Here is a 20,478-nt window from a genome sequence, read left to right as displayed (position 1 = left end):
TGAAGGGTTGACCTTTTAAAAACTCAGAATCCACTTAGATCCTAGTTGATCCCCGCTGCTTACAACTGTCTACAGGATTCAGTACAGTTTTGTACAGTTTATGAACTTGTTTATTAAAAAACCCTGGTGGCACAGCTAGTAGCTTTTGATTGCATCTTAAATTCATGCACAGGGAATGTCCTCTAGGTTCCCCAGTTTCCTCACCAAAACATGCTGATAAAGTAGATTGGTTGTACAAAATTACACCTAGATGTAAAGGTGTGCGCATAGTGGCCTGTGAAGGACTGGTAGGTATCCAATTCACTATTTCCACCTAATATCCAGTATTCGCAATCTAGGCTTGGGTTTCACTGCAATTCTAAGCAGGAAGATGAGCTAATGAAAGGGCCTATTCAGAAGATATTAAAAGTATATTAGCGTGAACACCCGTAAGAGGCACTTATAGCGTCATATGACAAAAAAATATTGACAAGTGTCAAATGCTTTGAAATGTAATGACTGAAGGTAGCAACTGATGGACACTTAGCTACATTAAAGCTACCATGTCAAGATGACATGTTTCAGTATTTTAAGTGCATTTGGGAAAGTCATGACATTTACTACAGGGCAGGATATTTTTTTTTTTTACATCTGGTAAAGTTATCTTCAGATTCATCCTCCAGCAATTTGAATACGACATCACGCGATAGCGTCACTGTGGTCATTCAGGTGTGATCTTTGTCAATGCAGAGAAGCCATAAAAATAGGAGATGCAAAACAAGACGTCCCGAGTGTGCACACAGGCATGTTACAGCAAGCGTGAACATGTCCAGTGCTTCAAGATGGTGAACACAGTGCAGACTTTTCCACATTCTTTCCCTCAAAAAAATAAGACCACTTCCAGAGATCAGAATTTTAATCATCATGAATAAATAAAGGCAGTGCATTCAATTGTTGGTTTTGACACATAGAGTTATGCAAAATAGAAACACAACTGACATTTTACAATATGTTCACAAAAGCAATTTTACACACATTGTCCTTGGAGTTGTCTCCCAACATGGACTACTAGTATCTGCTAAGGAGTCTTGGACTTCTCACTTCTAAATATATAGCAGGAAGTTCGACTGAAATTGCAGACATGCAATCAGTAAACCAATCTTGATTCTAATAGGCCAGAAGATGTTGATTACTGGACAATAGAATAATTTATAAGTCAAGTCACAGTAGAATAGGTCAAGTCACAGCTTTCTACTAATGCCCTTCTTTTTGTGTGCGTTTGTGAGAGTAACAGCTCATGCATAAGGATGTGTAAGGCAAACGTTCATATAATTTAAAACTGTCTTTTTCTTCTTCTTTTTTCAGCTTCTCCCATTAGAAACAGAAAAGGGCTCAGAGCCGATCCTTGATGCAGTCCAACCTCCACCTTGAACCAGTCTGTCTTTCCTACTGTACACTTTACTGCTGTCACACTGTCCTCATACATGTCCTGCATCACCCTCACCCCAACACCTACAGTCTCCAATCTCTTTCAAGTTACATCTCCTACATAGAACATAGTCCACCTGCGTGTACCTTCCTCCACTCTTATATGTCTCTCTCCCTTTACCAGTCATAGTACCAACATTTAAAGTACCAACTATAACCTCCACTCTTCTCCACTTCTCCTTTCCCTGCTCTCTCTGTAGATGTCTTCCTCCTCTCCTTCTCCTCCTTCAGCCTAAAAACTGTAAACAACAAAATTGATATGCTATGTTCTGTTCTGCAGTGAGGTAACAACTGTTGATATTCTCTCCAATAGAAGCGATGACATACAGCAACTTGGAGGGACAATAAATGTTAAAATTTAGGAAAAAAAAGATTTGAAATCGGTAAAAAATCAGTTCAGAAGATATTAACGTAACATTCCATGTTTTTTTTTTTTTTGGCTGTGAAAATAAAGAAACTTGAAAAAGTTACACTGAGGTAGACAAGGATACATGTGGGGGAAAAAAACATTTCAGAGTTTCATAATAGCATTTGTTCACATTTTCTGATAAGCACCTAAACGCAGCATAACCTTGAAAAAGCCCTACTAGCAAACCAGGACTAGATTCTCAACTTTGTGCGTTACAAAAAAACCAAAATGAGGTGTGATTTCTGGTTGTGACCTACACACATATACACTGATTCATGTCAAATGTCCCCTGCTACACCTTGTTAAACACTAATCAGTTGCTTCATACACCATCATGCAACATCTTGCAAACCATGACACGTGTAAATCTATGTTTGTATATTGTGTTTCTTTTACATTCATGCTGTGACACCATTACCACCGTGTTGTTTCTGTATGGAAAACTGCAAAGAATGAGGACATTCTTCAGGACTCAATGATCTATAAACATCCTCTATTTCAAAATCTGGACAGGATTTTTGATAGCTAATCTGTTCATCGTTGTAGATGCAGGACTTTAATCCTGAATGGTTTTCATAAATATGGTCAGTGACATCTGCTTCAGAATGAGTCAAGGAAAGTGGTAGATAACTGGTAGAAACGTGAATGTAACCGTGAGTCCTCTTTTGGGGAATATGACTACTTTGATTGAGAAAATCAGCCTTGTTCATGGTCACAAAATCGGTGTAAGCCAGGGATTGCTCAGGGACAGGAAGATAACTCGCTGAAACATGGCTGTAACAACTTGACTCCTGTGTTGAAAAAAGGTTACTTTTATGGATAAGATTGTTGGAATTTTCCGCCACTGTTCTAAAGTCAATATAGGGATCAGCATCTGGGAGATAACTGGTAGATACATGGGTGTAGCAATAGGCCTTTAATTTGGATACAGCACTAGTTCTATTAAATAAATTGTCCGGGTCTGGTGTGTTCGCTCTTAGACTGGACTTTGAGAGTCCTCGACCATCAGAGGAGACATAGGTTTCAGAACAGGATGCTAATCTTTCATACGTGAACTCTAAGCTTGGTACAATGTTGCTGTTATGGAAAACGGAATCTGTTGGAGGTGTCCCAAGGTCAGGAACTTCTGGACAACTAGAAGATAATTGGTGACAGTACTGTAGAGTTTCCACAACAGCATTCTGATAGCTGAGGACGGTGGTTAGACCACTGGTGAGTTCTTCAACTTTTGGTTCACTCAACGTTTGCTTAGTAACTTGTAAAACTTGTTTATGAACTTGTTTACTTGTTTGCACGCTGAAAGCCTTAAACTTCCGGTTCTCATGGTGGTGAAGACTAGGCTGAGCTGTTATTCCTCCTCCTATGCAGAGAGGCTCAAAGAGAGAGGAAGATGGTTTGAAGTCCACAATAGGTAGTTTGTGCTACAGGATAGATAGCAAGTGAGAGGCAGAGAGAGAATTAATGTCAAAATATATATCTATACTTTCTAAATGATAATTTCTCATTCATTGGTATTAATGCTAATTAGTATTCATGTCCTTGTGTAATAAAATCAAACTACTTATCAATTACTGTGTAAGATTACTTGATACTGTGAGAAAAAAATTTATTCGGAGAAGCGATATGTATTCAAAGTGTGCAACTGTACACATTCACAAGTCATTTATTTTGCTCTCAGCATCGGATTACTGTTCATTCTTGTGGTCATGAGCTGTGTTTAAATTTCGATAAGAGCTTGTAGACAGACTATATCTAGACAGTGTAATTTACACACGTAACCATGTCTCTATTGTCTGTGTCAATTAAAACATAGGAAAAACCTGGGAAACTTTGTTACCTGATGTGGACATAAAGGATGCCAGGTGGACAGGCTGCTCTTAGATGGGTTAGGGACAATTGGGCAGAGACACTGCTGAATCCTAATCAAACCAAACACAACATGAGTACATACTTAATAACACAAATAAAGGTAAAATACAGCATATTTCCTTTTACCCTTTTTATATATATATTTTTGTTTTGGATTTAAATAGGAATGGAAAGCAAAATCTGGGTTGAAAAAAGTCTGCATCAACCTGAATATATAACCAAATGTAAAACTGGTGTGCATTTATATTTATATATTCACCAAGCAGTGTGAAGTAGCTGATTTACCTTTCAGCCTGGCTGAGCAAAATGACTAAAGCCAACAAACTCCCAATAGCACACAACACTATAGCCATCACTGGTATGTGAAAACTACCTGTACAAACACACATAGAAATAATCTCAATTGGACTGTGTAATGACAATAAACAAGTCAACATTGAGAGATAATATATATTAATTGAATTCACAACATACCTACAGTCACATTGACCCATAGACTCTCAGCGCTTCCTGCCAGTGTATGGGCCTTCACACACATGCTATACTGTCCAGGAGACAGACCTTTCATAGAGAACTGCTCGATGTCACCACTAAGCACTTGAGCTGCACAACAATGTAAGACTATTAAGGTTATATTAATTTACACTAATATTAATATTAAAGGTTAGAGTCTGAATGAGTTTCTGCTCAAATCCACTACCAGGAATCTCAAAACTATTGCCAGTCTCTCTACATTTTCTATGATTTCTGATAAAAACTAACAGTAACAATTGAAGCTTACTGATTGTGAATGCAGAGTCTTTAAAGACGCCAAAATGCTAAAGTTAAAATGATTTAGACAAGAGGTTTACCGAAGTGGAAGCTTAGGGGTTAAGCCTTAGGGTTATTGAGCAAAAGGTCAGGGGTCGCCCCAGTATCGCCAAGCTGCCACTGATAGTCCCTTAAACCTGACCCCAGCTTTCTAACAAACTGCAATATGTGTAGAAAGAATTTCACTGTGCTGAAACGTATATGTGAGATATAAAATCCCTATTCTCTTCTCTTCTACAGACAGCATAAATTAAACTGGAACTTGGCCTCAGCTCTGCATAGAGAATATCATTTATAACACTATATAAGCATAAAAAAATTATAAAAGAAATACTTGCCTTTTAGTTTACCGTTGTATTTATATATGACAGTGTAGTTTTGAATAAATCCACACAGTTTCTCCAGAGCAACAGGCTTCCAATTCAGAGTCACATCATTACTTGAGGTTTGTAGCACGTCCAGCTTTGGACCAGCAGAGGGCGCTGTGAAACAGTAATTTACATTTGGCAGTTGGGAAACAGAAACCAGTGGTCGAAGTGGAAAAAGTGAAAGTACTCTACTTTTTGGCTTGTTATGGTGGGAAATGTGTGTTTGTTTGTGTTAGGGTTTTTCTTTGGAAAGCATTACATTTAAAAATCTTCACCAAATTAGGCACAAAACCATCTGTGTTGGAAACAAGTGTCATAAAAAACAGATTTTCAATTACTACAAAAATTTTAATTAGGTGTTGATATCAAAATTACAATATAAATGGGAACAGCCCTTTAATATAATCTTAAATCTCCTTTAAATAAAGTTTTGCAGGTTTTTTTACTTTTTTGTTAGTATTACTTCTAAATTAGTGAAGTATTAGTATTGCTTCTCTCTTGATCCTGATCATTACCAACACACACACACACACACACACACACACACACACACACACACACACACACACACACACACACACACACACACACCATGTTGGATCATAGCCATAATGAATCATGGCTATGTAGCAATCTATTTAAAGCAATCAGATATTGCTTCATAACAATGATTGATTATAGAGTCATTAAAAACGTGCATGTTAACATTAAATTAATGTCAAAGTAATTCAGTATAAGTATACAGCAAATTAATGTCAAAGTAATTCAGTATAAGTATACAGCATGATGAGTCACAAATCATGAAAGTCATTTTACACATTTTGGTTCCCTTTCAACCCTCAAACACTTGCTTAACCTCATATATCCTTTCTTGTGTAAGTTTTGTGCAGCTCTAATACAAACCTCCTTGTCTGGTGAAGGCAATGGCAAATCTTGCAGCTCCAGCGGTGTTATTTTGAAGGATCCGAACAGAAACATTATATGGGATCTTGGGATACACTCCTTCTAAAACACACGCACACATACAAATAGTGACCCAGAAACATTTCAGTTAAACAATAAAAAATAAAGTACTGTGCAAGACAGTTGTGATAAAATGTAAGAAAAATTCAAAATAATAGTATTATTATGTTTAACAATTAATGACATGGAAAGTAAATGAAAAGAAGAGAAATTGAATTAAATCAGTATTTGGTGTGACCACGCTTCGGCTTTTAATTCTTACTTTTCCACAAATTGTACTCTTGCACAAAAGTCAGGCATTCTGTAGGATCAACGCCAGGTAAGAGATTAACCAATATTATACCAGCAGGTATGTAGGTTGAAACACAGTCATTAACTGAAACAGAAACTGGCTTAAAACTGGCTGAGGAACAGCCAAACTGTGCTACATGTTACAGGTCATACACCATTGCAAGACTGGGCACAGCAACATGACACAAGCTAGGAATACTGCATCAGCAAGTCAAAGAATTTAAAGCAGACTGATATTTCAAGATCTGCTGTTCAATCTATTTTGAAGAAGCACACAGAAATAGGCAATGTTGTTGTTGTCATACAGTATAGTGGATGAAAGACACATAATGCTTACTTCCCTTCAACACCAGGAGATGTCCAGCAGTGCCACTAGCAAAGACCTGGCAGAAACCAATGGGACTCTGTTACACCAGTCTACTGTCTGGAGAAGTCTGGTCAGAAGTGGTCTTCAAAGAGAAACTGCGGCCAAAAAGCCATACCTCCAACGTGGAAACAAGGCTAAACGACTCAACTATGTCAACTAGGTGCAATAATGAGTGTCTGCAGGCAACAGTGAAGCATGGTGGAGGTTTCCTGCTAGTTTGGTGTGCATTTCCACAAATGGAGTTGGAGATTTGTTCAGGATTAATGGTGTCCTCAATGCTGAGAAATACAGGCAGATACTTATCTATCATGCAGAACCATCAGGGTGGTGTCTGATCAGCCCTAAATTTATTCTGCAGCAGAACAACAACCCCAAACCTGCAGCCAATGTGATTAAGAACTATCTTCTTAATCTTCAGCATAGAGAACAACAAGCAGTACTGAAAGTAATAGTTTTGGCCCCCTCAGATCCTGCTCTTAACATCAGACTGTCTGTCTGGGATTACATGAAGAGACAGAAGGATTTGAGGCAGCATACAACCACAGAAGGCCTTTGGTTAATTTTGGAAGATGTTTGGAACGACCTATTTTCTATATTTTTTTCAAAAAACTGTACTTAGAAGTGCAAGTGTACTAAAAGAATTGATGCTGTATTGTAGGCAAAGGGTGGTCACACCAAATATTGATTTGTATTTCTCTTCTGTTCCTTTACTTTGCATTTTGTTAATTGAAAAAAAGAAACTATTAATAATTTTTGCACAACTGCCTAAAATATTTTGCACAGTAAGTATTTAGAATTAAATTTATTTACTGGAATACACACCTGCAATTATGAAGCTTTTTTCAGTGCTGTTTAGGATTTTCCAGTACAAACCAGCCACTGTGTTGTTTGGTATTGGAAACCACTCAACCACAAAGCTGGAATCTGATTGTCTCACTGTTGCTGTCCATTCCACTTTCAACTGGAAGTCATCCAAAGAATTGACACTGATGCTTTCAGGGGGTTGGAGCTCTATTTTGAAGATATTGTATTTATCATGTTCTATCATAACTTGGCATAGTTACTCATTTAATGGTCCAATGATTCGTCAACTTTGTATTACCAGTTTTATGAGTCACCATCTAACAATATCTCAAAGTTACATCTCTCTAAGCTTTTTCTGTTTTTCTTTCGAGTGCTCATGTTGTCAAGGTTTATAATTATACCCACAAGTTAGACCAACTTTTATACAGATATGAAATGACTTGTTTGTTTTGGCCTATTCAAATGAAGCATCTAAACAATCGAAAGTTACTCTGAACTGAATACATCGGAATTTCAATGAAAAGCTTGGAAGAGTAGACATAAAAGACACAAAAGCTTTGATGAATAGATAGAACAGACAGATGAGTGGTTGAAAAGACATGAAAGACATAGAAGTTTAGATGAACAGAATCATTTTGCAACAACATTATTATTATTATTAGTAGTAGTAGTAGTAGTAGTAGTAGTATTATTATTATATAATTTTTAGGTAGCAATGCTGAATTTCTTTTTAGAGGGTGTCTGCAAGGATCCCCATCCTCGAAGATTTATTAGTGACATTTTAAATGTAATTTATGACCAACTTTGCAGAAACAAATGACTGAAGCATTAATAGCAAGGATGTTTTTGTCCAAATACAAAAACTACTGTAAAAATATTTCCCTATTTTAAGTCCATTGATCCCATTTGACAAGCAGCATTTAGAGAGTTCTGATATCATACAATAGCAATGTACACGTTAATGTATAAACTGCTCGTATTCACTAAAATAATTTAAATTCTAGTGAAATAAATTTGCATATAAATTGCTACTGCACGTACTACAGGCTGTTAGTTCGCAGTGTGGCATGCCAATATGCAAAGTTGTATCCAGCTGTGTTTTTTGGGAAATATTTTTATCTTCAGAGCACAAATAAACAAAATGCTTGGTCATATTGTATTTGAATGGTCAGTTACTCGATGTTTACTTTGTATTGTACTATAAAAGCAATCATACCTACAGTTTTGATGTTCTCTTACGTGTGCAATGTTGCCTAATTATACTATTTGTGTTAAACGCATCTCTTTCCAAGCAGAAAGTCTGATTTTAAATTGCACTATAAAGTTCTATATATTTCTGCTTAATAAGGTCTAGAAACCTACAGTTTACACTGGGTCTATCCAGTAAAGCTGACCGCATTAAATTAAAATGAACGTGCTTCAGGAAATATCCCTTAGAGCCACTGCCACTCACAAGTCAACTAAAGCAATAGCACCAATTTTTCATTTTGATTACACTTAGAAATGCAGCAAAGAACATTATTGATAAATAATGTCTCATCCTTTGCTTATGGAAACATCTGCCCTCAATCAAAATCTGGGAACATTGTTTAAAAATGCATCATTGTTTCCATTGTTGGATCTGTACGGGAAATGGTCGCTCAACATTCTTGAAATCCAAACTACTTCTGCTTTGGTTGCTGGCATCCAATCACAAAAAGAACTGTCAAAAATGAAATTAGAAACGTCAGATGTTGCTGCTGTTGATGATTAGGATGTACGAGAATGTTCTCTTGGGGCTTTGGCTGAAGACAACGTCAGCATACCTGTGTAAACTAGTAGGCAAATGTTGCTAATAAAAACTCTTCTTCTTTGCATATCTGATTCCACTACATTGATGCTCATTGTTCAGATTTGTAACAAGCATAATTGCAGCCAGCATAAGTATGTGCTCTTCTCCAGACATTCTGGGTTACATTTAAATATACTCAAATTGACTGAGAATGAGAACAATAACATTTGATTTGTGCCACATGAGCAACCAACTCACAATAATGTTTGTCCAACCTGATGTTTGTTAAATAACCTCTCTGAAGCTTAACATTTTAGCCCATGGGAAGTGCCAGAACAGCGGTTAGGACATGCTGATCGAAGGTCATGAGCTCAAATCCTAGCACCACCAAACTGCCACTGCTGGGGCCAAGGCCACTAACTCTCAACTGTCAGTTATATAAATAAATCAATTGTATAAAGTATACATTGTAAGTCAGCAAAAATGCCATAAATCTACATTTATGCAGTTTTAAGACCTATGAAAAAATTTAAATTTGCGTCCCACAGACACCCTGCATTTGAAACAAACTTTCACCATTTGGAATCTAATAACTTTTAATTGTTCAAAAGCACAAACTTTATAATGTAACTCTGAGTTCACATACACACTTTTAATGTGCACTAACTATCATGAGATTGAGACCATGACTATATCTCACCTGCATCCCTGTCTCCGGGTATGTATATGTGAGCTGATGGTGACTTTCCAGCTGAGTTAAAAGCAGTCAAGTTGCAGTTACATGCGTGAGCGGAGACAGAAAGGACGCAAAAAGTGCTGTAAGATTCCAGATGTCCGCAGTCCCAGTAGGATGAGTCCGGCTCATTCCAGCACGATGCGGCATAGCGCACGATCATGCCATTAGTGTGTGGCCACAGGAGAGGCTAAAACAGAAGAGCAGTTAGCTGTCAGTGATAAACTTTACTGAAAAGCACTCTGTTGCTGGACCGCTTACAATTATACAAGCATTTCTAAGTCACAGAAACCAAAACGACTCATTTGTGGCCAGTTTCAGCCACACTGGAAACCCCTTTAGTTCAAAGCTCTTAGACTAAAAATGCAACGGGATATATACACATAATTCGCTTTAATTCTGTAAAGCTGCTTTGAGACAATGTCCATTGTGAAAAGCGCTATGGTAATAAATAAACTTGAACTTGAAATACATTTCATTGGCCCTGTACTTGTACTCTGCACAATGACAAAGTGGAATCTAATCGAGTCTAATCTAATGTAATCCAATCTAAAAAAAGGGGGCTGTGAACATATACTTTTCGTTTGTATCGACAAAAAAAATTCTTTAAAAGAACTAATCACCTCAGAGCATGATTAAATCCACACTCAACCTGGTGTCTACATAGTTCATAGACTTTCACTGCTAAATTTATTTTTAAGGCTAAATCAGAGATGTCCCAGTACAAACAAAGTACAATGATTAGATCCTAAATTTGGTGCATACTGTATACATTTCTATTCGCTATTTCTATATTTTAAATATATGATTATACATGATTAAATCTCAGAAAGTGTTGACTCATTTCCTACAACAGCAATACTCTCACAGAAACATATTTATAAAGTCATACAAGAAAGTGTATACTAATGCCCTCTGTTTTTGTCTCTTCTTTTAGTAACAGTTTAGTCACAGTACCTTATGACACTCCACATAATCTAAGGCTAATTATAAATGGGTTTTTGTTAGTTAAAAAAGAAAATGTATGCTGATTTGATTTGGTGATCTGGTAATGTTTTATTAGCTTTATTGGAAAGAGTCCAAAGACAGCACTTTGTAGCTGTCAGTAAGTTTCCTGATACGTTTCAAGCTTTAAGGCTTGGTTTCATGTAACAAAATGCTTTTTTGAGTCTTATTAGCTTCAAAAGAGAGAGTGAAAAAGACACACTGGCAAATTTGCTTAAGATTGCTATTAAGTTATAACAGGGACTAACTTGTTAATGTAACTATAAACAGGTCAAAAGCATTAAATATGTAGCTATTCTTAAAATTTGCAAGATTTCTGATTGCAGTCAGACCCCGACGTACGACGTATCGACTAATTAATTTTCAGAGATACGACGGTCACGTAAAAAACAAAAAAAAACAAACAAACATCAAAATTTATCAAAGAAAACCCACTTGCGCGGTCTACCTATATATGTATATGTATGCATGTATGTATGTATGTATGTATGTATGTATGTATATATATATATATATCTTACATTTCAGTCTTTTGGATCCATCAAAGTCAAATACTTTGTCAAAGACAAAAGCTAAATCTTACTTGGCCAATCAATTTATTGAGCTTGTTTCTTTTTCCCTAACCCACACCCTGAATTTACGAATTTACAGCATGCAAAAAAAAAGGAAAGGAAACTAAAAGAAAAAGGGAAGGGTTGTAGTCGTTTTAAAGGTAAGCATGAACTTAATATTTTACATTACTGCATATATTTATTAAATCTAGCCAGAATTCCTACTTATATAATAATTCATATCTTCAAATGTATAAACTAATCTAATCTGCTGGCTTTTGAGTTTTTTTTTAAATGCTTACAAAAAAAAAAAAAAGGTTTCTCTACCCCACATAAACCGCTACCCTAAGTGGGGCCCATTTCCTGATGTTTAACCTCATGTTTGTGTTTTCTTCAGAAACTGACTGAGCAATAATAATGCCAATTATTTACATAGATTAACGAAATACAACTCTGCACCCAGCCTCATTAAAAAAACGAGGTGTTATTAATCATGGGAGGCACTAAAGAGATGAGTCAACTGCACAGGTAATTAGATCCTATATGAAATAATCAGCAATCTTATTTACAGTGTTCATTATACTGGTGAGCAAGAGGGGATAGTTTAGAATAAGTAGCAAAGAAACATTAGAACAATGAGCTCTGTGGCTATCTTTGAGTTACAGACATTACACAACGTGATGTTTTCGAGGGATGTGTTGTCCATAATGGTGTGCCATTTTTCACTATACTGTTAATGTAATCCAAGTGCTAGTAAATTAATACATTTAATCCAAGTGCTTCATGTCAAGATACAATCAATGCACAACTAAGTTACGATTTCACAGCACATTTGCCACCCTCAATTTATTCACTGCCCCATCAAGATGCAATATGCCAAAGTGGTTTCGAGTGACGGAAGTGGTTTACAAGTTTCCAAACTATCAACATGCACAGGAAGTCAAAAATAACACTTAAAAAAAGGAAGAAGCTTGCCATGTTCATTAAATGACACCTAAGGAAGCTATTTGGCCACAAAGAATATAAGAAAGAAATTGGAAAATTCATCAGATGTTCACGTTCACATTTAATTCTTAATCTCCTAGAAAATAAACACCTAATTTGAAATAACTTTATGTACAGTATGCCATCCACTACATTCATGCAGTTATCTAATCAGACAATCATGTGGCAGCAGTGCAATGCAAAGAAACGTGCAGACCAGGAGCGCACACACTTTTTCAGCATGCGAGCTACTTATAAAATGACCAAGTCGAAATGATTTACCTACTATAAAAATGCATAAATAAATATCTATTTTCTAATTTCATGCGTTCTACCCACACTACCTTTGTACCGGTAGATCGCGATAGACGTATTGGGCACCCCTGGTGTAGACACAGATGAAGGTCCTGAAGTCAATAAAAATCAAAATGAAGAAAAATTTCATTTCTGTGATCGTGGGTTTTTTTTGGTGCCATTTAGGATGGTTTTGAATATTATAGTATAGTATACAACGTACTTCCATGCTCCTGACTCCGCTTCGGAGAAAGCGCTCAAGATAGGTTTGCCATTAACAGTTCACAATCTTACCTGGACTACACGCATTACGGATTCTACCCGCTCTTCGGTTTGCACTTCTCAAGCCTCTGCCTTGTATATGTTCAGACTAAATAAAGACAAGGTGTTTAACCATACTCCGGTTTCCGACTCTTGGTCTATCCGTGACAGATTTAAAAAAAGAATAGCAACAAAAAAATTCGAGCTCACTGGTAAGTGGTGCTATGGTGAACTATTTTTACAAAAGACCCGCGGGCGACTCGTGTGGTCCTTGCAGGCGACCTGGTGCCCGTGGGCGCCATGTTGGTAACCCCTGATCTAGACATTGTCACTTAAATACAATGATAACATAATAATGTGTTTTACATGTTTAAAATGCTATTCCTGACGTTCCAGAACATTCGTTCCCGCTGCAGATTCCTTGCGAATTTTAAGATAATCTGCAACTTGCTGTTAGTTTGGTTCCGAATGGGAACCAGCAAATCTTCTGAGCCATGAATTATCAGGGGTTGACTGTATACTATATCCTTCCTACATTCTGCCTTATAAAAAAAAACCTTTCCATCCTCCTGGATTTGACATAATTCCTGCATATGATTATAATCCTTTATACAATTCCTTCCTGTGTTTGGATTGATATGGCTTCAGCAATATTCCAATTTCCTACTGTGATTACTATAGAAATGAAAAACGCAGCATACAGATTTTCAAATAGGAGAATAAAGTGTAATGAGAAATGGCAGTTAAACATGCCTATATTCAAAAAGTGCAGTGATTACAATATGAGTATACCTTCCAGAGCAAGGTGATGCGTCTCTGTCTGCTCCTGTCTCCTGGCTGGATATGTCTCCAAAGCTCCGGAGTGGCCACTGGGGCTAAGAGACACAAAACATACACATCACTCTCTTTCTCTAGATCTATCACACACCTTGCTTGATCTTTGCATCCCCCTCACCAGCCTCTGCTGTGGTGGCCTCTGCAAAGCCACTCCAGGAACTCCAGTGATTCGCTGCTCTCAAGTCCTGAGCGCGAACCCTTACAAAGTGCTTCGTTCCTGGATATAAGCCACACAAGTCCATCTGCCAGTCATGAAGAACTGTGTTCACTTTAGGAAAGTTGGCCTGAAATATAAGGCAAAAAAAGTTGAGACTCTTAAAAGCACATGGGGTGATGTTTTCTATTTATACATTTATATTATGATAGTAGGCATTATAAGATGAGGGAACAACTCTGGGTGTTTTACCTATAGGAATAAAACCAGCAAGATGAATTATGTGCTAATTTTTTATTGGTTAGTGACTTTTGGGATGGACAGGTGCACCGAGATGTTTTAACTTAGACTTTTAAATTCAGACAACCAAATTATCTATAGCTTGCATAAGAGATTATATTAAATATTGTGCCTCAAGCTAGAATTAAATATGACAGAGCAACCCTGAAAAGAGTTATGCTAGTGTTCTTGGGTTTTAAGTTCTCGACATTTGTATTAATCCTGAAAGTTGTATTTAATACTTTTTTTTGTTTGTCAAAAAAAATCAAATGTAACACTGCCAAGAAACTTATGCAATAAAACCGCAAACCACCAGACACATCCCCTCCTATATGACTAACACCAGCAATCTGTGAGAAGTGACGATTCTAACAGTGTGTACTTAAAAATCTTACTTGTGCTGGGATTGTTAGTTCAATACACCTTACATTATTAAAACTTTAATGAAGAACTACAAGTTTGCATTTCTACCGTCACCAATACCATGAACATGGCATTACAGAAGATATTCGAACCATGTTATATTTCAGCAAGTGCTAGTTTTGCAACATGGTTGGTCAGATTGTGTTCTTTATATGATGTTTATTGCAAGCTTTTGAGTTAAGTGCAAAAATGAGGAACTAGTACTGAAAATGTGCACGACCAATTAAATACAGACGCATATGTTTGTTTGATTTAGATTTTTAAGTCTTTTTTGTGCAATAACAAAATGATCAATGAAATGTTCTGAACCTGGATACATCACAATAACAACCAAACCATTCACGTGCAGCATTAAATACCATACTCAAATATAATTGACATTATGAATACATTTCTGCCTCACGGATTTGACCCAGTGTGTGTGGAGTGTCTGCGTATGTTCTCCAAATTGTCTTTGTTGAGTTTTTCGATGTTCTCAGGTTTCCTCCAACCTTTAAAACATGACAGTTGGTGAACTGGTGTCAATATATTTTTTGTATTTTTTTAAAAGGTGTGAATAAATGTGTGATTATACAATGTGTCCCATCCTGGGTGTTTTGTCCAGTCATTCCAAAATAGGTTACGGATTTAGTATGATTCAGACCAGGGTAAAGCAGCTACTGAAAATAAATGCATAAATAAATTATGCAATCAGCCATTTATAAAAGCCTGGGGATGATTTTTTTATTCTGTGTTGAACAACAGAGACAAAAGCTTTTTGTGTGAGGGCCAACTTTTCTGTGACTGGAATCGGATTTTGTTTATTAGAGTTGGCAATATATTTAACTGCTATGATGTATTTAGGTTTTATTTATTCTAAACTGTAATTTTTATTGTCTCTTGATTGGCAGTTGGCAATTAAAAAAGCGATCTGATCTACGCGATCGCATCACCGCCAATGTGCTATTTTTGTAGGCAAAAAACTTGGCAAAATTAAAGGTGTAAACTGTTTGCACATGAACACGCCACTCAGAATTCCACCTGAAGCACATAACATGAATCGGAATACGTATGGCTTTGAACATGACACACAAGTGTTGACATTGTTTGCAAATTCATATCCATTTTTTCCCCTATTGAACAAACACCAGGTGCCTGTTCTTACCTGCTGTGGAGTGTGGTACTCTATCTGTAGGACACGATGTTTTCTCTCGGATGGCACATATTCAGATCGTGGCTCTGTCCACTCCAACTTCAGACAACTGGCATTTTCTGGCAGCGTGGCAAGCATTGTGATTTGCGGTGGGTACAGTTTAACTGTGCAAAAAAAAAAAGTGATAAGTTAAATCCCCTTTCCTAGTGTAATGATACACATCGTGGAAAATTTGCAATTGATTACGTCAAGGGGTGAAAGAAGACTGGCTTGATTATTCATAAAGTTACAAAAAACCGCATGTAGATTGTGGGTGGGTGCGAGGTTAAGGTCGTTCTGATGAATGATGTGTCAGACACAGTGGGCTGAATAAAAAATGATAAGTAAAAGGCAGTAAATGACAAAATACTAGAAACCATACCTAAAGTTAAGATCGAAGTTCAGAAAATAAGTGTCTAAGAGTGCAGGATTACCTTCATTAATCCCGTTGAAGCAGTAAGGTGGTAATCTGGTGGATATGGAGGAAGTGAACACAAGCACGTCCACACAGAAGCAATGAGACACTGATCCGATTTTCACAAAGCACTGCGTGTATGTGGTGTTACAAGAAGCCGTAGAGATATGCTGCAAACAATTGGTCCTGAAATAAACAAAACGAACAAAAAAAAAAAACCACAAGCGCACCTTAATTATGTAATGCTTTTTATTCGTTTATACAGAAGATAATTGCTGTATCTGGCCCGGTTTATACCTCAGCACTGATCAATTCATTACTCTGATTGATCAGAGTTGTGCATTATTTTTTATAACAACCTGGCATTGCAAGTATGCTATTAATAATGTGTTTATTCTAATACATTATTGTTTTTCATAGTAACAGCTCATACACAGGGACCTCTATCAGGGACCTCTGATACGGGAAAAGGCTATAACAAGAGTAAGAACAGGAACCAACTTGTCTCTCGAATGTTCCACTTTGTTAAATCTAAATAAACTATTTAACTTTATAATAAATTCAATAAATGGAACATTGCAATCGTTGGAAAATTGCTGTAAAAGAAGTGAAATAACACACCACGCTATGCTGCATAGTCTGTCTAGGTGGTATTCCGTACATATCAGCAGTTTTGCGAATGTTTGCGGATAAAACCATTTATATTCATATTTCTCTATAGATGAAGACTTTTCGTTTCTATAATAAAACTTTTATAACGATTTATACTGTCTGTAATTGTTGAAATGGGGGTGTTTTCTTTTTTAGTGTGGTTATTTTGCATTTATGGTAAGAATCTGCAGTGACTTGTACAGAGGTAAAGCTGTGAGTTGATGTTTTCTGACATTTCTGAAAGACCAAAGTCTTTCGGCTTGAGGGAATGAAGGTGACAAATAAGCTGTGTTTTTTGTTTTTTTTTTACTTCAAAGAACAAAAATTAATGATGAAGGTCTAATTGCTCTTATAATGCATGGGAATTCTTTTGCAAACATTCCCCAATATTAAAAGTAACTATAAATAAGTTATTGTAAAATTATATCATTTTCAGAATAATGGAAAACTGCTAATTCTATAAGAAGAATAAAACACTGCAGAACACTAAAAAAAAAATTATGTTTTGCGTATTTACTTGGCACACTTTATGCAGCTGTCCATTACAATAATTTGATAATAAGATACAAGATCTTGGTCTGCATGAAAATATCAATTAATGGATTTCATTTGAACTATAATGTGTTCCCAAATAACCTCAAATAAGTAAAAATTTCTATTTGCCGTGAAACAAAACAACAGTGTTCCATGTGACGTCCTTATCAAACGCTTAAAGGACCTTACAGACACTCCTTCAAGGCAGATACTGAACATGACTTTTCCCTGTCTCAGAATGCTGGTGAACCAGATTTTTATTTCTTTATATCACATAGGCCAAATTAGGTTGAACAAAGTGTACGTTTGGCACAGCGCAGTCTTAAACCGAAACCAGCAGGCTCTCTGTGCTTTGGAGCCGACTTTGCAGTTTTGTATGAACATGAACATGTCTTTCTTTCTTTCTTTTGGCTTTTCCCATTAGGGGTCGCCACAGCAGATCATCCGTATTCGTGATCCGCATGTTCGATTTGGGACATGTCTAAAAGTCACAAAATGTCCAAAAAATGTGAGAGATAATCATATCATTAATAGAGAAAAAACATGGAATCTTACGTGTTAACCCGCATCATGTAACTGGTGTTTCCCGAACTGTGTGCAGTCCAGTAACAGGTGAGGTTTTCATGCTCCAGGAGTTCACATCCTGTAATTTTAGGCTCAGGAGAGGAGACTGCAGAAGAAGAAGAAGAAGAAGAAGAAGAAAAGAAAATGCATACACTGGGAATTTCTAGGTAAATCACATGTACATCCACTACACATCAAGTCCAAATGATATGATTCGATATGTGATTTTAACATATCAACCATAAGGTTGTGACCCTCAATAAAGGGTCTTTTTAATCATTTCAATGTTTTATCAAAATATCTTTGAGTACACAAGATATTTATAATGAATACATTAACTACATAATCACTACACAGAAGCTTGATATGTTCTAGACCTGGTTTCCTGAAGACGTTGAGTCTTTTTAGAAAAGCAGTTCCTCAAGGGTTCTCTTGAATTCTGACATATTTTATGTTTAGTTTTACTTAGAAAAGGAAATACTGTCGTAAGGTCCGGTGGAAGATTGTTAGTTTGTTTTTTCTACCACGAAGAAAAATCCTTCTATAAAATACAGTATTAACTGCCAAAGATGCAGAAGGTTCTTTAGGACAGATGTTCTCAATGTTTTTTTTTTAATTACTATTATTTGTAGACAGAATTTTTATACGCTACAATTTTGGACTCTAAGTAGATCAATCTGAATCTCGATCCTTGCTTTGACTTTCACATTCTTATATAAAACTCAGGTTAAATTTTAGATCCTAAAAGGTTTTTTTTTTTTCTTTGTTAGGTTCTGGAAAGCTGTTCCAAAATATATGGTTTCTTCATTTATTATAAATTTCGACCTGTTAATTATAACCCACAGAAGCTCAGAAGAAAATGTTTTTCTATATATTTTTTTAACAATTCAGATTACTTTGCATTTGCTTACCTGTAAACAACAGCATGGAGATTCTGCATATCCAGGAAAAAAGTGTCTCACAGGTGTGCTTCTTCACCTCCATTCCACCTCTGGGTGTCTATCTGTGTCTCTCTCTCTCTCCTCCTCCTCCTCCTCCTCCTCCTTTTCTTCTTCCTCCTTTTGTGCTGCCAAAACTGTAAAAAAAATAAAAAAAATAATAATAATTATAAAAAGGGTTTAGTTCCAGGTCTTTCTTCAAAACCCACACATTGCAAGAGGTGTCTTGACACATTTGCAGAACTCGGCATATCTTTGCACGCATGAGACACGTTTAAACCTGAAGACTTATTTATTTACTCTGAAACCATGTAATCTTTCCGGACACGCCACAGGTTAGGGGGCAGGTGGAGCTGAAATCCTCTTGTTGCTCGGAGCTCAGCCAGAATCCCCACGCTTCTGCTTCTCATCCAGTATAACAATATTCTCCGAAGCGTTTAACGCCTGCTCACACGCTCTATCACACACGCCTGGCATGCGTGTTAATTACGTAGTTCTCATTAGCATATCAAAACATGACATCATATGGAGCGGCACTCTGTTCACGCGCTTAAAAGTGAGTGCTGAAGAAGTAAATAGGGATCATAGCTTAATTATAAGCGCTGTGTGTTTAGTGTCCTTATCTATAACATTTATATAACACACACACACACACACACACACACACACACACACACACAGAGACAGACGAGATCAGAGTATATATTTGCATAGTAATAATTAATTGGTCAGCCGCGCGCGCGAGTTGCCAGTTCCACGTTGTTTAACCGTTTTAACCGGTTTCTGAACGCGAGAAGGTGTCGAAACTTTGCTGTGGATTTTTCACACTTTGCACGCGACACTAATGCTAAATCCCTTAAACAGGTTGAAAAGACTGGAAGTGTTTTAGACCAAAACAGTGACTGATAAACCAGTGATTGATAAACCACTGACTGTCTGAGACACACATAATCCTCTATGGCTGCAGACTTCAGAGTATCAGGGCCAGTTCTAGACTTTTGGAGGCCCTAGGCTTAATGTATAATTTGAGGCCCAGTGTCCTCCTAACCGCCACCTTTCAGAATAAATAAAAAGCACAAATATAATCTCTAACCTTCATATTTGTACAAAAACTTTTATCAGTACGTTTATACATTTCCTAAGTGTGTACGTTTATACATTTGCACTGTGTATTGTGTACCACTGTGTATAGTAGAAATGACAATAAAAGCCTCTCGACTTGACTCTTGACTTGAAGTGTGCATATTAATTCATCTTTAACTAAGGTGAGCACTAAAAACTAAGAAAAAAAATGAAATGACGTGGAATATCTTTTCTTCGTATTCTTTGCCCATGGCCGTATGTGATTGCCCTTTTATTATTTACAAACTACATGTAACTGTGCAGTCGATCAGCTCAGATTCAAAGCATCATACATTCACAAATTCAAAGTATTATTGAACTTTTGAACTCAAAATAAACCTACTGCTGTTTATTTACTTATAAAGTGCTCATTTTAATAATACTTAATAATAAAAAATACATCATGACACCTCACATAGCTTCATCACGAGCTGCACTTTCTC

The 20,478-nt window shown here is 36.6% G+C and overlaps 1 protein-coding gene across 1 annotated transcript; it reads right to left on the bottom strand.

The window, feature by feature from the left end:
- Positions 1-1,584: 1,584 nt before the first annotated feature.
- Positions 1,585-19,495, bottom strand: LOC310717162 (interleukin-31 receptor subunit alpha). Its single transcript, XM_083524875.1, has 16 exons — positions 19,214-19,495; positions 18,887-19,050; positions 17,967-18,081; positions 16,246-16,412; positions 15,785-15,936; positions 13,903-14,068; positions 13,740-13,822; positions 9,820-10,042; positions 7,367-7,555; positions 5,827-5,928; positions 4,894-5,037; positions 4,220-4,348; positions 4,031-4,118; positions 3,714-3,795; positions 3,154-3,297; positions 1,585-3,085 (listed from the first exon to the last, which is right to left on the bottom strand). Exons 2-16 carry the CDS (start codon positions 18,957-18,959, stop codon positions 3,011-3,013), a joined length of 1,932 nt encoding a protein of 643 aa, XP_083381001.1. The 5' UTR covers positions 18,960-19,050; positions 19,214-19,495; the 3' UTR covers positions 1,585-3,010.
- Positions 19,496-20,478: the final 983 nt, after the last annotated feature.

This window comes from Silurus aristotelis (assembly GCF_946808225.1).
Source record: "Silurus aristotelis genome assembly, chromosome: 22".
In the NCBI taxonomy this organism is placed as follows: domain Eukaryota; kingdom Metazoa; phylum Chordata; class Actinopteri; order Siluriformes; family Siluridae; genus Silurus; species Silurus aristotelis.
This window is presented reverse-complemented; position numbering and strand designations above follow the sequence as displayed.

What these genes read in the sequence shown, in the direction of transcription:
- LOC310717162 (XM_083524875.1), bottom strand. Translation starts at nt 18,959, where the DNA reads ATGGAGGTGAAGAAGCACACCTGTGAGACACTTTTTTCCTGGATATGC. An exon ending in TACATGATGCGGGTTAACAC is followed by an intron (nt 16,413 to 17,966) that starts GTAAGATTCCAT and finishes TGTTTATTTCAG; the next exon opens with GACCAATTGTTTGCAGCATA. An exon ending in ATCCTTTATGTCCACATCAG is followed by an intron (nt 3,298 to 3,713) that starts GTAACAAAGTTT and finishes TCTATCCTGTAG; the next exon opens with CACAAACTACCTATTGTGGA.